This window comes from Balaenoptera acutorostrata, chromosome X (assembly GCF_949987535.1).
Source record: "Balaenoptera acutorostrata chromosome X, mBalAcu1.1, whole genome shotgun sequence".
NCBI classification, from domain to species: Eukaryota; Metazoa; Chordata; class Mammalia; order Artiodactyla; family Balaenopteridae; genus Balaenoptera; species Balaenoptera acutorostrata.
The window spans coordinates 74,722,751-74,740,321 of NC_080085.1; the positions used below are offsets into that span (position 1 = coordinate 74,722,751).

Consider the following 17,571-nt stretch of genomic DNA (forward strand, 5'->3'; position numbering starts at 1 on the left):
ATTATATGTAAAAATTTCCTTTGAAAAAGCAATGTCTGTTTTAATTGAATATCTATGGTTTAGACTTGGGCAATCGAGCTATGTCATATTTTATTTTCTATACATTAATCAAATATTCCTGAAAACCAGAAAAGCATCCCCAGGCAAATATTCTGTGTGAATTTCTTTTTACTGAAGTCAACAGGGACAAGCAAGGATATGGGAGAAATGGTTTTTAACCTAGTATCCTAAATATCTGTGAAATACATCAACCTATTTACCTCAAGAATATCTACCTATAAGGAATAAACTGTTTTGAAAATCATCCTATGTTCTCTGTGGCATTAACAATAAACTCTTGAGACTTCTTCAAGCCATAGATCCTGACTGACATTGCAATTAAATAAACCATGGTCCTCAGGATTTGAGATGCTGCATAATACCCACCTATCATTTTTCCTCACAGGAACTGTGCAAGTGAATTGCTGAATGAACAGAAAGACACAGTATCCATTGTGCTTGGACTGATAATACAGTATTTTGCCTTAGTCACTGTACCATGAAATGTTGTATTACAATCACTCTGATGGTTTAATCACATTTAAAAACGGAAAATGCTTAGAGTTCTGCTAATGGAGGTATGTGTTAAATACAATACCAATTCATTATAAACAGAGAAATTGCAATGCAGTTGGAAGGTAGATGTGAGGAGAAATAGTGTTCTATTTGTTAAGGCTCTAGCAGCTGAAATATAAAATATTCCAATTAAATGTCAGTCAAAAAGATAAAAAGGTTTTTACTAGTCACAAATTTTTATCATAATTTTAACATTAAGAAATATTTTAAACTCAAATGAACTTATTTCAATCTTTGATATGTGTAGCTAGCTTTCTAATGACTAGTTTTTTTATTGAGAAAAATTGCAACAAAAGTAAAATATGTTTTTTTTTTTAATTCACTGACTGCTTTACGTAGGTTGCAAATTTTAACTCTCATAAGGGAAACATAACCATGATTGTTTGAAGGATGGCTTTTCAAACTTATTCAACCAAATATCCATAGAATTAAAGTGGTTGAATTTTCCTTTATTTAGATCTTCAGTGGTTGAAACGTTTCATTTCCCCTTCCCTCACCTCCACCCTTCAGCACTAAAGGTAAAATCATTCCAGTCAACTGTTAACTGTTCCTTTATGGTCATAACTTTTAAAATGGAAAATCTAGTTACCTTTAAAGTTGTACATAGACAAAGGACATGAAATTGAATGGCCTCTTCTCATCAATCAAGTAACTGCTGAGACTGTCACTTGTGCTTTGTTCCCTGTTGCTTTCAGGATTGGAGTTGGCTAATTGTTTTGAAATATGGAGAATAATTCTTCCTTCTCCATGGGCAACATGGATCGCACCCTTCCCTAGCTTCCTCACCATCATTCACATAAAAAAGGCATCAGAGAAGATAACCACTAAATGTTAATTGTATGCTTTCTCTCTTTTACATGCTTCCTCTTACTAGAGCTTTTTACCTTGAAGGATTGAAAAAAAACCCTCAATGATCCCCTGACATATTGGTCTGTTTTTCTTTTGAAATTAGAATGCCAAACATATTGTAAAATCTGAGTCTCAAAAGTATTTTAATCTGAGCCTTCTATCCTCAGGATGTTTATATTTTGATTTGTTCCAGAGAACAGTTAGAAAGTTCTTTTGCTATTTTCTCTACTGTGCTTTATGTTTGTGATCGAGATAGACTGTGAAAGTGCTAGGGTAGAGGACTGAGGAGTGGGGCAGTGCAGGAGAGGAAGAAATGTCACTGAATAATCTTTTGACAAGCAAAGAAAGAAAATAAAAGAAAGGAGAGAAAGAGGGTATCCTAATCTACCCCATGTTTTTCAAAGACAAGTAGATTTGCAGGGACCTCCAATTCTGGGTAGCTGTCAGTTTTCAGTACAGAGAGTCCTTAATCTTTTTGATTGACATTCACCTTTTTAGAGGCTAGTGTGACATAGGAACTATGGGTCTGTCTTTTAATAAAGTTGAAAAGTTTAAGATCCGTTAAAAAGAGGCTGTTGTATATGATGTTTCCTTTGACTTTTGTTTTCCCTTCTAAAATCATTTGCTAATCTATTCAATATTAATTTGGAAACTCAAGCTTCTCTTTAGAGTCACTGATCTTTGTGGTGATCCTTGTAAAAAAAATCCACTGGATAAAGTCTTTTGATAGATGATGGGAAGCTGTCACTTAGAAATCTCTTATTCTTTTTTTTTTTTTAAACATTACAAGATGTAGATACTTATAGACAGCTTGCACCTGCTAAGAGAAGTGGCACATTAATATAATTATTAGGATTATTCAAGAAATAAAACACAATATCCTAAACTTTCAGGGTGATAATCTGTAAGCTTTTGACAAAAGTTAATTTGGGGAGGCATGAATTATCTAGACAAGTGTTTGATAAATTAAATAGTATAACTCTTCCCCACATCTCAAATAATGGCCTGTATTGTATATATAAGTCTATCAAATTATTGTAGCTTTAAGAATCATTAATTCATGAAACTAAGAAAAATAACTCTTTTTTTTTTTTCTTCTAGCATTTTAATAATTAAAGAGCAGCATGGAAATAGAACTTTGGAGTTAGATAAAGCTTGGTTCAAAGCTCTGCCTTATTTCTTATTCACTATATGATCTGACAAAGCTAATCAGTTTCTTCTACTCTCACTTTCCTCATTTGTATTATCGGCATAATTGTCCTTGCATTTTCATAGGGTGGTTTTGAAGATTAAATAAGATAATGTATATAATGTTCCTACATGGTGCCTGACATATAGTAGTGAGCTTAGCTTTTTGTTCTTCTTTTACACTGGCATTGTCCAATGATGAGCTACAAAGTAACAATAAAACTCTTCCAGCTCATGGAAAATGTACATTCAAGTGTACTTAAAATTAAGAAGGCCTTTTGCTATTTACAAATTTGTGGTGGCTTCAATGATGCTTTTCTTTGGAGAGCATTTCATAGGAAAATTTGGGGTTTTGAGCTCCCTTTTATGTTTTTTGAAAATATATCACGGATATCATATGATAGTGACACTTATAGATGAAGAAAACGTGTTTGCCACTATTATTTTAATACCAGCTAACAAAGTAGGAATCTGTTTTACTAAACTTTGCTAAATGCTAAAGTAATACAGAGCTATTAAAGCCTCAAGAAGAAAGCCAATTCATTTCAGTCATGATATCACCTAAAACTGAAGTATTATATAAAAGCTAAACAATGCCAAATGGATTTGGCTGAGATCAAAAGCCAAACCTATTTCTTTTCTTTCATCTTCAGTGTTCCATTTCCTGGGAGTATGACCTTAGTCAAACATCTATTAAAGTTACCTTTTGATCTCAACCCCCTTTTGGGGTAAAAAAAATGTCAATCTTTAAATTTTTCTTCTAGAGACAATCACTCTATTGTGTTTTAATGTTCTAGTAGTGTGTGAGTAAATAGGATTCTCTGATATATGTGATAGAAGACTGGTTAAATGGGACAATCATTTTTGTGTCAGAGACAAGAATCAAAAGGAAGCATTCTTCAGAAGCTATTAACTGGAAGAAAATCCCCCCAGGTTAGTAGAAACATGTTAACTGGTCAGTCTGCTGCCTTTTTAGGTCCTTTGATGAAAATGCCTTGTAATTTGATAACAGGTAGCTGCTCATTTGTAATGTAATTTTCTCCTCACCAGTCATAGCTACTACATGACTAATCAGAGGAAAATACTTTTTCTCCACAGATTTTGTTAAGTAAAAACTTTGTTTTAAAAATATCTTAAAACCACTAGGAAGGATTATGTACATTTCATTCTTTCTTTCATATATTGAGTAAACTATAAGGAAATTTCCATGACATATAAAAGACAAAAGAGACATGACAGCACATGGTGATTAGTTGAATTAAACAGAAAAAAGTGGTGTTTGATGTCAGTGTATGTATGTGTGTGTGATTACTGTTTACCCGTATGTATGACTACATTCTGAGTATTGAAGATCTTTATAACACCTTTTCTAAACCTTTTTCTATAGAATGGTAAATTCATTAGACATACATTTATCAAGTACTGTCTACAGCAAGACAATATTCTATATCCTGCTATGAATACAAAACTGAGTAAGAGACATAATGCCCTGCAGTAGCCTTCACAACCTTCTTTTTAGGTGGGAAAGTGAGGCCTAGTTATAGATATAATCATAATAAGGCAGAAAGTAACAAATATGTTTATATAAATGTGTCTATATAAAGTACTGTGGGAATGTTCAAAGAAGAGAATTATTTCCAATTATAGGAATTAAAGCTTTTTGGAGTTGATGGCATTTAAGTTGTGCCTTAAAGATTATTTAGGCTGTAGCTGTCAAGACAGGAATAAAAGCATTCCAGACAAAAGAGACAATCTACAAAGGTGTGAAGATGAGCTAGTACTGGGTTTGTATGGGCAACAGAGTGTTCAGTCTGGTTAGAGTGTGCAGTATATGATGGAAAAAAAAGTGGAGCTTTACCTGTAGAGTTGGGTGGGAGCAGATTGCGGGAGGTTGTAAATACCAGATTAAGAGTTCTGGACTTTATTCTATAGGCAGTGGTGGACCACTAAAAATTTTTTAATGTGGGTGAGTAATATGAAAATAATCCTATTTAAGAAAACATTACTGAGAAGTAAGAGATTATGGGATGTACTGGGGGGGGGTGGAATTAGAGCCTGGGAGATTACTTAGGAAGTTCTTTAAGTAATCTAGCTAAGAAGGAATGTAGACCTATAAAAATGTGATTGTGAAATTCTTAGTTCATTTTACAGAATCAAGATACCCCTTTTAGATTCATAATGTATGAGTTTGTAGGAATGCTGTTTAAAATCTGCTGTGTTTGAAATTACTGGTAGCAGGAATTCTAACTAAAATGTAAGATACACTTTGTCTATAAAATCTGATTATTTCATGTGGAACTTGAAGTTCCTATGCTCTCAATTCAATTGCAACCAGCCAAAGGAAACCTTTTTTTTAATGTATCAGTCTTCCTGAGATACATGGCAACTGTTAAAAAAAAAAAAACAGCACATATAACTAAACTAAGGCTCTGTTCCTTACAAATGTAGAGAGTAATAACTTGTTAAAAAGTTGTTTAATTTGACAGAGTTGAAGGGGCTTCATTACTAGGATCACCAACAGGAAGAATGGTGGTATAGATCACGTTGAAATTATACCTTTAACTAGAGAAAGCCATTATTTATGACAATCTGTTTGCACAAATTACTACACTCTTAATGGAAACATGGTCTTTCAAAAATATCAAAGACCTAGGAGGATAACAAAGAAAAAGGCACAAATAAATTGAAATGAAAGGGAATAAATAGAACATAGTTTGGAGAGCTGGAATCTGGGATGATGATTCTGTTCTTATTTATTGGTTCCGGACATAGTATCTTATTCACAGGAACAAAAGCCATGGAAATTCACAAGCCACAAAAGATGGAGTTCCTTGTCTCATCATCAACATGGTGTAGTGTTCCTAACATTTTGCTGGACTAATCTGTCCGCATCTATCTCCCAGCTGTGTGTTTGTTTATCTCTAGCTATAGCAGTTCTGAGGTCAGACATTATTACCAAAATGTTTGGAATTCTGACTTAAAAAAAGGTTAGAAAAGAGATAAATTTCTTTAGGGCTTCTATTTCATTTGATCCATTTGAGTTAGTGTCCCCCTTTAGCAACCTCAAGCTATTGGTTGAAGCAGAAAAAATGCTTTGTATCTCTCTCTGAATTTATTGTTAATAGGACTGTGACGGAATTTGGGAAACCAGAAAGTATGTGCCACCTTATAAGTCATTCATTAGCCCCCAGCTCCGTGAAGAATCATTTTTATTGTGTGTGTTTGTGTGTGTGTGTCCTCTATTAATGATCTGGCCTAGTTATTTAATTTCAAATCATTTTTCTGTCACCCAAGCACTAACTAACTCGTGTCATAACTCGTGTATGATCAGATAAAGATGCTTTTGAGCAGGATGGATAGGAGCCAGAATTCTCCTTTGTAACTATCTGTTCTACTGGGCTATAATGAAATATTGGATGCTTGTAGTTCAACTATGTCATCTTAGTATCTTAACTGAGGATAATATTCTCCACAGCAATTTTAGGGGAAAATCATGCCCACTGGATATTTTTTTAGTGTTGTATGGCAATACCTCATAATTCCCTAAACCCTGCCCATCTTGGCAATGATACCGCTCTCAGAAGAAAGGCAGCTCAATTTAAAGTAAAACTTCATATGTTGTGGAAGAATGCTTGGCCATGTCAACACTCTGACAGCCAGGTGTTTCTGGTCCTAGAAATTTAGAGAGTATAGTTTTAATATGGAAATAACAATACCAAAATCTTTTATTATACTTAGTTATTAAAAATGTAATTGACTGGTATGTTTCAAAAATGACAAAGGTCTTGAGTTATCACACTGCATTTTATGAGGCAAAGTAACGTAAACTTTGAAAAATAATCTTGCAAGATACCTTGTGTCCTTTGAAGATTCAAGAATAAGAGCCAGGTTCTCACGGTACCTATTTACTGTGCCTTGTAACTCATATAGCAAATGTTCATGTTGTTGGTTGTTTCAGGTAGCTCCAACTAATTACACATTCTGATAGCTAATAGAGACATAGTTATCAATATATATATATTTCAAAACATGTAGGAACATATACATACAATTGAATATTATTATCATAGTCGGCATAATTTAGACTTTCTTCTTTTGTCTATATTTCTCCAGAGTTTTAGAATTAGTCTCTTTAAAGTTTTAGATTTAAAAGAATTAGCATTCACATTTATTAAAATATTATACAAATGGAAGCCTCTGAGATGTGACCATACATTTATTCATATGTTTACATCAATACACCTATGGTTAACTTCATGTGCTCCTTAAATTGCAAATAAGACTAATTCTGTTGCAAAATTTTTCACATAATTATGTTTAATATAGCACATTGCTTTTCCTTCTAAAACAGATTCTTGACATATACTTCTTCAGTAAGCATAAGCTGATGATAAAGAATGGCACCATCAGACAGTGAAAGAGTAAAACAAACACAGAACTATTGGCAGTTCCAGTGTTTGAGTGAACCATCTCTTTCCCCACTTCTTATGTTTGTTGTCATGTCTTGGCAGGAAGGCCAGGCAGAATGTGATTGTGGAGAGAATGCAAAATAGTCCTACTACTAGAAAACCATGCACAATTACTGGTGTTGGGCAAGTAAAGTAGACCTTTTTCTTCCTCCTGGCAGTGTCTCTCACAATACCCATTGGTTATTCTGCAGTCATTCACTGGGCACCACCAACTACCCACTACTATGTCAGGCACCAAGGAATGCAAAAAAGTTAAGAATAATACATAGTTTCTTCAAGTAAGGAGGTTACAGCCTAGATAGGGGAGACATGATTAACATATAAAATTAATATATGACAAGTCAATAAATGGTTATCTTGGAAGTAATTATTCTATGTAGACTCATTGAAAGTTAATGGTGGATTGAACCTCATATATATTTTTTAAAATTTATTTATTATTTTTATTTATTTTATGGCTGTGTTGGGTCTTCGTTTCTGTGTGAGGGCTTTCTCTAGTTGTGGCAAGCGGGGGCCACTCTTCATCGCGGTGCGCGGGCCTCTCACCGTCGCGGCTTCTCCCGTTGCGGAGCACAGGCTCGAGACGCGCACGCCCAGCGGTCGTGGCTCACGGGCCCAGCCGCTCCGCGGCACGTGGGATCCTCCCAGACCAGGGCTCGAACCTGCGTCCCCTGCATCGGCAGGCAGACTCCCAACCACTGCGCCACCAGGGAAGCCTGAACCTCATATTTTTAAGGACAATATTTTTAGAGCAGTTTTAGGTTTATAATAAACGTTGAGAGGAAGGTATAGAGATTTCCCATATACCCCCTACATCCACAAATGCATAGTCTCCCCTATTATCAATATCACTCAGCAGAATGGTACATTTGTTACTAAGGATGAACCTACGTTGACCCAACATTATAATCCGAAGTCTATAGTATACCTTAGAGTTCATTCTTGGTGCCGTGCATTCTGTGGGTTTGGACAAATGTATAATGACATATGCATCATTATGATGTTACACAGTATTTTCAGTGCCTTAAAAATGCCGTGCTCTCCCTATTTGTCCCCGGCCCCCACCTCCCACCCTGGCTCCATCCCTGACAACCACTGATATTTTTATTGTTTCAGTAATTTTGCCTTTTTCAGAATGTCATTTAGTTGGAATCATACAGTATGTAGCCTTTAAGACTGGCTTCTTTCACTTAGTGATATACATTTAAGGTTCCTCCATGTCTTTTCATGACTTGCTAACTCATTTGTTTTTAGCGCTAAATAATATTCCATTGCCTGGATGGGATGTACCATATTTTATTTATCCATTTACCTATTGAAGGACATCATGGCTGCTTCCATGAACCTCATTTTTAAGACAAGAATATTGATTCTGAGAGAGTGTAAAGTGACTCAGATAGGCATATAACTAGCTCTAGATAAGTCCAGATTTAATATCCAGACCTTATGATTCCTCATGCAGTATTTTTTACATCATAATTTGGGCCAGGCAAGCACTCTCCTTGCAATATTCTCGGGTCTTTCCTGATGTTATATATTATACCTTTATTATCATAAATATGCAGATTATCTTAAAATGCAGGGGTTTTTGACCAATCAATGTTTCAAGATGTTTTGCTGGATATTTTGGTTTTTATTTAAGTAGTATATAAATATTTAGGATGCAAATGTCATAATGTTGAATACAAATAACAAAGAATCATTTTAGTAGCTCTATGGGCAGCAGACCATGGCAGTGTTTGAGAACTACTATCTAGAAGAGTGGAGAATCCATTGCACAGTTGATTCTCTGGCACTTATGGCAGATACAAGGGAAAACCAGAAGTCTTAAACTATATCATCCTAAACATCTTCCAATTACCTGAAATGCATATTTCAAAAATACATTTAGTACACTGAATTTCCTTTTCAATCTGGAATGTATCTGAAGGCAAATGATTTTTGTTATAAATTTGACCTTGGCTAGGTTTGTTTCTCTTTCTCTCCTATTAATTCTGTAAATGCTAATCTTTCTCATTTCTATTAATTGGTGATACCTGCTGCAGAGCAATACCAAATCATCTAAATGTAGGCCTCACTTCAGTTGATTACTGTTATTATTGATTTGCTAATCAAAATTAAATTGAGTTAATGGATCACTATTTTTTTTCAGCTTTCTTCTAAGAATGTGACTTTTTTCTGTGGCTGTCTGTTTCTATAAATTAAAGTTATAGTTCAGATGTTATATATATATATATATATATATAGATGTATAATATATATTTTTATTGGCACCATAGAGTCAAGCACATTTCAAAATAGAAATTAATTTTGGTTAACATGCTTGAACTGAAACTTAAATACTTTCTTTGAGCAACTACAGGAGAAGGATAGCCACAAATTTGGTAGTAAGCCAGAATTAATAATCTTTTTCTTCTTTTATATCCTTGTTATCAGTTTTGATTTATAAGAGATCACTGACTTGACCAAATATGTTTTATTTTGCTCTGATAAAATACACATAGCAATTGAGGTATCTTCTCTTCATATCTATCTGTGATTCAACAAAGAGTGCAAACTGTGCATGCCAATATAGCAGATTTCTAGTGCCCACATCATTTGATGGCTTTGCTGATGTCTAGCTAAATACAGCTGCTATCTATTGTTTTGAGAACTTCACATACCTGTGTTTTGACAACATTTCCCTCATAGCCATAGAGCTGAACTGAGTAGCTTTTAATTTTGTATCTATCCCTGAATGGTGATACCTAAGAATCACTGTAATATTTGCTATTTGCTCTTCATTTAGGTAGCCTGTAACCACTTGCATGTGGCTTCTCTGCTCTTTCATTCTTATATTCTTATATCCATATGGCTTTCCCCTTAGTTGCATTCTAAATCTTTTTCGAGTCCAAGTGTTTTTCCCAATAACAGAGTTCAGAGCATAAGCGTCTCCTGAAACTGAACCTGAAATTGAACCTCTGAAAAGACTTACATTTATCCAGCTTATTTATAGGGAATTTCAAAACTGTTTCCACTAGATTCAATGTGGTATATATCACATTAATATTTCATACCACCGGATGTTTCATTATTCATGTTTTAGTGCATCATACTTGACCCAAAGTAGCTTTGAATGCAAATAACAAACAAGCCAACATGCAGTACTTGGCTGGTAGAGTGAAATAATGTGGAAGATCTAAACTGCTTTTCATTTTTGGAGGGATATTATTAATGCAACACTTCGTTAATTTAATTAAATGCTATTTTTAAAATATAAAACCATGTTGCAATGAACTGACCCACCATTTCATTTAATTGTAAACCTCAAGATTTGATTACTCATAGTTCTCTTTAGTTAATTTACTTATTCACAGTTTTGACAGAAAAGCTTTCAAACTAATATGAAGAGATAGGCACAGTATAACAAATTAGGAAACTATAAAATTGCCTTAATTTTTGTTCAATCACTGCTGCAAATACAAATTCACTTTTTTCCCCTTGTAAATTTTTCTACGAACCATGGATTTTTTTCCCCACTGCACTTCTAGGTTGAGGACTATAGATCACATAAAGTTATAAGTCTAATGCTTGTTTACTAGTGAGAAAGGAGTGCAAGAAAAAATTTGCTTTAGAGCATGCATGGATAACATCAATACAAAACCAGAAGTATGACAAAACTATACAGTACAAAGTAAATCTAGTCAGAATTATTGCTTCATAAAGGACTGTAAAGACCACTTAGTCCAACCCCTTCATTTTTCATATTGAGTAATCTGAAGCCTTGGGAAGTTATATGACATGATTTCTCCCTTGTTCTAGTCAGTGACTTAAAATGCCTCTCTTCAAACCCATTTAGAGAGTTTTAAAGAAATTAAAATCAAGATTAAGAAGGTGGGATTTAGTGGACAAAGCACTAAGGGTACATGTCAGGAGACATGAGTTCTCATCCTAGCTCTGCTGTCTGTGTTGTATTAAGTCCCTCACTTTTCCTCTCTAGGATTCAGTTTTTCATTTGTAAAATGGAGGGGTTGGTTTAGATATTCATTAAAGTTCTTGTTACTCTTAAGAACTATTTTCACCACTCTAAGTCTGAATTTAGAGCTTGTATACTTACCAACAATAATAATAATCAATCACATACACACACAAGTGTGCACATGTGCATACACATGAAATTATGATATGTTGGACACTTTCATATTGTTATGTTGAATTTTAGATTAGGAAGTGAATGTAAATGATCATAAAGGCTGTACATTATGACTTGGTCAATAATTATAGTGACTATACATGAGCCAATTATGAAAGTAAGTGAACAAAAATGAAAGGTGCTGAGGTTACAGAAGTAAATGTGCAAGTATCAGAAAATGCAAAAGGTGAATATTTTCCCAGTAACACTGAGTCTCTGCCTTGACAAATTATTTTCAATCAGTTAAATATATGTAATTTGAACAAAATGTAAAAGTTACCATTTTCAAACTCAGTCACTGAAAAAGACAACTTTTATGCTTCTAGATGTTTATATAGATATTTACCTATAATTATAGCATTTTCATTTTTAAAGGCATGTTTCATTCTCATTAAACTTACCATTTTCTACTTGTCTAATGCGAGCTGAAATTCTGGTTCCCAAGTAAAATTTAACTCAGCAGCTCCTAAATCAGCTTGTTATTTTTATGTGTTATTCCAGGGCTGCATTTTGAGAACTTGGTGCCAGGAGCTAATTTGCTGTTTTAAATCCGTCATTGTTACACTGAGCCACATCCTGAGGTTAAGAATTTAACTGAACAGTTGAATAAAAGGATAAATTGCTAATAAAATATCAAATAAACCATAACATATTTTCCATTGCTTTCCATGTGTTTGATTATGGTTTTCCCCAAAGACAGTTACTCAGATGCTGTACTGAAGACTCAACAAATAGGATTTAAGATTTCATAAGTTTAAAGTCAATGCAATATGGACCATGAGGCAATACAAAACATGAGTTAGAGGATAGGCCTCTAAACTTCAAATCAAATGTAAGGAGATATAAAAATACAAGTAATAATATGAGACTGTATGTGATAAGGGAATCATATCCCTTTAGAGATTTTCATTAATTCATGTTTGAACTACTACAGTACTTAAACAAATACATCTAGATCCCATCAGGAAACTTGAGTTTTGGTCCATATTTTCCCCTAAATAACTTATCTATGACATGTCATTGTGAGACTATTTCCTCATCTTCAAAATAAAGAGATTGAACTAGATGGCTCCTAAATATCTTTGTAGTGCTATTATATTATGATTCTTTACCACCTTAATGTTACTTTCTGAATTTGCTCACTGATTTTTTCTTCACTGATATCATACAGATAGCATTTGCTTGAAAGAATGCATAGACATTGGAACTTACCACCTTTTTTATGAATTAAAAATATGAAGGGACTCTTGCTCATTAATTCTTAGTGTCATTGTGTGAGACACACATTTTACCTGGAATTTCTTGTCTATATTTTGTCAACTTTTATTTTTCACAGCATAAGAATCCATACATTGTTCACAAAAATCCACTATTTATACTACCAATAATGGAACAACTAGTAATTCAATAATTATTAGAGTCAAGATCCAGTTCTGAATTGCTAGTCAGGGGAGCTGATATAAATTTTGGAAACTTTTCCTGATACATTTTCATTTTTGGGGCACTCAGACCTAGCAGTCCTAAGCAGGATCCCTTTGTTTAAATCATTGCCATCATATTTTCTGCCCAGAGTTACCCTAGGATTTTGGACAGGCCAATTTGAGCGATTGTAATTCAGTAATGCTAAATATGGCAAGAAAATCTCTGGGACTATCTAGAAAATGTACAAATGTATACCATCATTTCAGAGATTAAAGCAATTTTCTTTCAGATACTTTCTTTGCCATGATTCATAGACAAGCTAATGTGGTGGAAAGTTTGCTTCATTTTGTGTTTTCCATGTGTTGTAAAAAGTGCAGAGTGGCAAAACAGAACCTCAGTGATTCCACCAAACATAGACAGTTAGATGTTCTAGGCTGTACTTACTTCCCCTTACACCTTTGATAAGGATTCACCCTGCCCCTTAGAATCAGATTTTGCTAATAATAGTAGTTATATTTTCTTTTTTTAAAATTGGGGTATAGTTGCTTTACAGTGTTGTGCTAGCTTCTGCTACACAGCGAAGTGAACCAGCCATATGTATACACATATCCCCTCCTTTTTGGATTTCCTTCCCATTTAGGTCACCACAGAGCACTGAGTAGAGTTTCCCGTGCTATACAACGGGTCCTCATTAGTTATCTATTTTACACCTAGTGGTGTATATATGTCAATCCCAATCTCCCAATTCACCCCACCCCCCTTACCCCCCTGGGCCACATGTTTGTTCTCTACATCTATGTCTCTATTTCTGCTTTGCAAGTAGTTTCATCTGTACCATTTTCATCTATACCACTCATCTGTACCATTCCACGTATGTGTTTATATATGATATTTATTTCTCTCTTTCTGGCTTACTTCACTCTGTATGACAGTCTCTAGGTCCATCCACATCTCTACAAATGACCCAATTTCGCTCCTTTTTATGGCTGAGTAATATTCCACTGCATATATATGTACCACATCTTCTTTATCCATTCATCTGTTGGTGGACATTTAGGTTGCTTCCATGTTCTGGATATTGTAAATAGTGCTGCAGTGAACATTGGGGTGCATGTGTCTTTTTGAATTATGGTTTTCTCAGGGTATATCCCAGTAATGGGATTGCTGGGTCATATGGTAGTTCTATTTTTAGTTTTTTAAGGAACCTCCACTCTTTTGCAACAACCAATACATGCCTTCTTTTCTTTGATTTGCATTTGCAGGGGAGAATGATTTCACTGAATTCTAAAATGCTGTTTTAAATCTGCCAGATTTTTTTTTTTTCTTTTTGGTGCATGGTACCAGTGCACCAGTAGATGGTTAGGGATTTCAATACTATTTAAAAATAATTTAGTTGAATTCACTAGACGTCTTGAAGGGCATTGGTGGAGTACAGATTGATCTATTTTTAGTACCTATTTTCTGATATATTTCTACGCTTTTTCTGGATATAGACTTCCTAGGAGGAAGAATTTCAAACTTAAGCACTCATATTTTATCTTTGGGTTTTTTATTCCTAACTCTTTGTACCATTATATAAAGTTTTAAAAATTGCCTTATATTAATACAAAAGAATGTAATTATACTACAAGGGCTGGCACACTTTCAGAGGTGGCCTGCCATGTTTTCATTTATTTGGTCCCTCAGTATATAAGAAGGAGGCCAGTAAAAGGGTATAAAGATGACTTTGTGTTTCCTCCCCTTAATTCTTCTTTCTAAGGTAACTTTCATAAAGAAGGTAGCCCATTCTTTAGCAGAAGTGCCAGCAAGGATATTCACTAGAAAGTCATTCCTTCTAGCATTTCAGAGTGCTTCCTCCGACAATGTGGTTTTAGATGGATTTTAGTGCATGGTGAGCTCTGTCTAAAACAACTGTCCAGAGCTCTTAATAGACACCAGAACACATTAGCAAGAGTTTTGGAATTTCTCAGACAATTTTCACATTATGCTGTTTGTTTTCTCTGTGCTGTTTTCAATTGGGAATCAGACCCATATTTAATGCTTTTTCAGGTTTTCAAACTGTCCATTGTAAGAAGAAGTTATTACAGGAGTTGAAAATTACTTTGTTAAAGGATATTATTCATAAATTAGACTTGAGGTTTACTTTTGGCTTGTCCTGTGCAGCATAGGCCTGTTAAAGAAATGTATCCAGTCTTCAATTACATTAAGAAATGGTCCCTGTTTTAAAAGGAATGGTTCTGGTTTTAGGTATTAGAGCTGCAGCAATGGCTGAGGCGATGAAGCTGCAGAAGATGAAGCTTATGGCTATGAACACTCTTCAGGGAAATGGAAGCCAAAATGGGACCGAATCAGAGCCTGATGATTTTAATTCTAATACAGGTGAGTGTCTTCAGGAATCCAAAGCAGGTGACTCTCATTGCTTTATTCTGGGAAGGGAGAGAGGAGGGCTGAGGGGAAAGGAGAGAATAATATGTGTACTTTGATTATCAGCAGTTGGTACAAAAGGAGGCTTAACCCTACCTCTAACTTGTACATTGAAATTAGAAAACTATTATGGGTCAGGATCCCATTTCAGGAAACATTGATTTATCTCCATTGTTTTGTTGTGGTGGGGTTAAATTCTAATTTTTATAGTGCTAACTATTGCACGTTTTGATTGCTAAAAGCTCCCTCCTTCAGTTTCACCTCAGGCTTCTTCATTTTTCTCTAAATAATTTGCCACTGAAATGCAGTTCTGAGAATCCACCTTTGCTTCAAGCTGGAGTACCACCTCCTTAGATAAGTGAGGGTGCTGGGAGGCTTGAGATATTATTGGCAGGGGCTAAAGAAAAGATGTAGAACAAGAAGAAGCAAAGAAAAAAAGATGGAAATAGGGGAGACAAGAGAAAGATGCCTGTGGAGTGGAATGTCCCCTCCTTTCTTAGTAACTGTTTTTTTTTTCCCTTGACCCTGTGATAACTATACCTTGACTTGATCATAAGATCACCCGTGAGATCTCTTTTGGAAGTAGATGGGATTATAACTATCAACATACATGAATGGGTAAATAAATAAATAAAGTGTAATTTTAGTGGGGAGTAATAAGGGGCAACCTAGGATGGTCTTAGGAGCCACAGGCTTCCAGTCTGCGTTTGCAGTTAAATTCAATATAATGTGATAGGCAAATAAGTAGCAGCTTTTTCTCTCTTCTTTTTGGCTTCTAGAATTTCAAGCATGGTAAGTCTTTATTTTGGAGGGAAAAGGAAAGAGGAATTAAAGAGGGACATTATTGAGTCAAATCAGTATGATAAACTCATTTAAAGCTGAAGTGTTCATGGTGAATTATAGAGTGAGAATGGTCTCCAACCAGTGTTCACAGTGGGGAATAAATGGAAGCATGCTCAGTTTTACATTGTGTGAGTTTGAGGTGTACAAAGTATTGATTTGATACACTTATACATTACAATATGATTATCACAACCGTGTTAACTAACACCTCTATCATGTCATAATTATCATTTCTTTTGTGTAGTGAGAAATTTTAAGATTGTATCTCTTAGCAAGTTTCAAGTATTTAATGGAGTATCATTAATGCTAATTACAATGTTGTACATTACATCCCCCAAATTTATTCATCTTCTATCTCCCATGTTAACTCATGTATTTCTTACCAAATTTTTGGAAAAGAGGGAATTTTTAATATTCCAATTTTTGCAGATTGGGAAACAGAGGAACAGAATGTTTTGGCTTTGCCCATAATCACAAAGCTAGTAAGTGGCAGAGCTAAGTTTCAATCCCATATATGGTTAAGTCCAAAATGTTTATTCTTTTCACATTCTTCCTCCACTTCAATGTTGTTTTGCAACAGGAATTTTTTTTTTAATTTATGTTCATTTTTAGCTGTGTTGTGTCTTCATTGCTATGCACAGGCTTTCTCTCGTTGTGGTGAGCTGGGGCTACTCTTCGTTGCGGTGTGCAGGCCTCTCATTGCGGTGTCTTCTCTTGTTGTGCAGCACAGGCTCTAGGCACGCAGGCTTCAGTAGTTGTGGCACACCAGCTCAGTAGTTGTGGCTCGTGGGCTCTAGAGCGCAGGCTCAGTAGTTGTGGCACATGGACTTAGTTGTTCCACGGCAGGTGGGATCTTCCCGGACCAGGGCTTGAACCCATGTTCCCTGCATTAGCAGGAGGATTCTTAACCACTGGGCCACCAGGGAAGCCCAGGAATTGTATTTTATTTAACCTCGGGAATAAAGTTGTTTTTATGATGAGGATACAGTAATAAACTTATGATCAATTTCTTAGTCTTAACGCCTCTCTTAACTGATACTGGCTTTATAATTTTTTGGTGTCTTGGAAGTGACCAACATTTTACAGGAAGCCATTGCAAATAAAAAGAATTTTTTGTACCAATAAAAATTAGTAGGATCTCAAGGAATAATTTCTGTCATGTTTTTCTCAGGTATACCAGTTTCTGAAAAAGACTTTCTATAAAACTTCTATGTTGTTCCTTTATAACAAGACAACAAAAAATATTTTGAGAGCTATACTGGTTACCTAATTTCTAACTTAGTAAATAGTTAATTTTCCTGGTTAACTATAAGCTGACTTAACTCCAGGTATCCATCTTTGTGAAAAAAGAAAGTATTAGGTTTCCATCTATGTATGTTATACTTGATGTTACAGAAATGGAATTAGAGTAGTCACTGTGCTTGACTTTAAATGTAAATGGATTAAACTCATCAATTAAAATGCACTGAATGGATAAAAAATAAATAAGATCCAGCAATATGGTTAGGTTGAAAGTGAAGTGATGGAAAAAGATATACCATGCAAATGGTAACCGAAATAAAGTAAAAGTGGCTATAGTTATATCAGAAA

At 34.8% G+C, this 17,571-nt stretch overlaps 1 protein-coding gene across 1 annotated transcript in view; it reads left to right on the forward strand.

Annotated features, from left to right (window-relative positions):
• Window positions 1-17,571, forward strand: part of DACH2 (dachshund family transcription factor 2) — a 648,107-nt gene that overhangs the window by 383,175 nt on the left and 247,361 nt on the right. Inside the window, exon 4 of the mRNA XM_057539119.1 lies at window positions 14,962-15,093. Within this exon, the coding sequence (XP_057395102.1) occupies window positions 14,962-15,093 (132 nt within the window). The remainder of the gene's footprint in view (window positions 1-14,961; window positions 15,094-17,571) is intronic.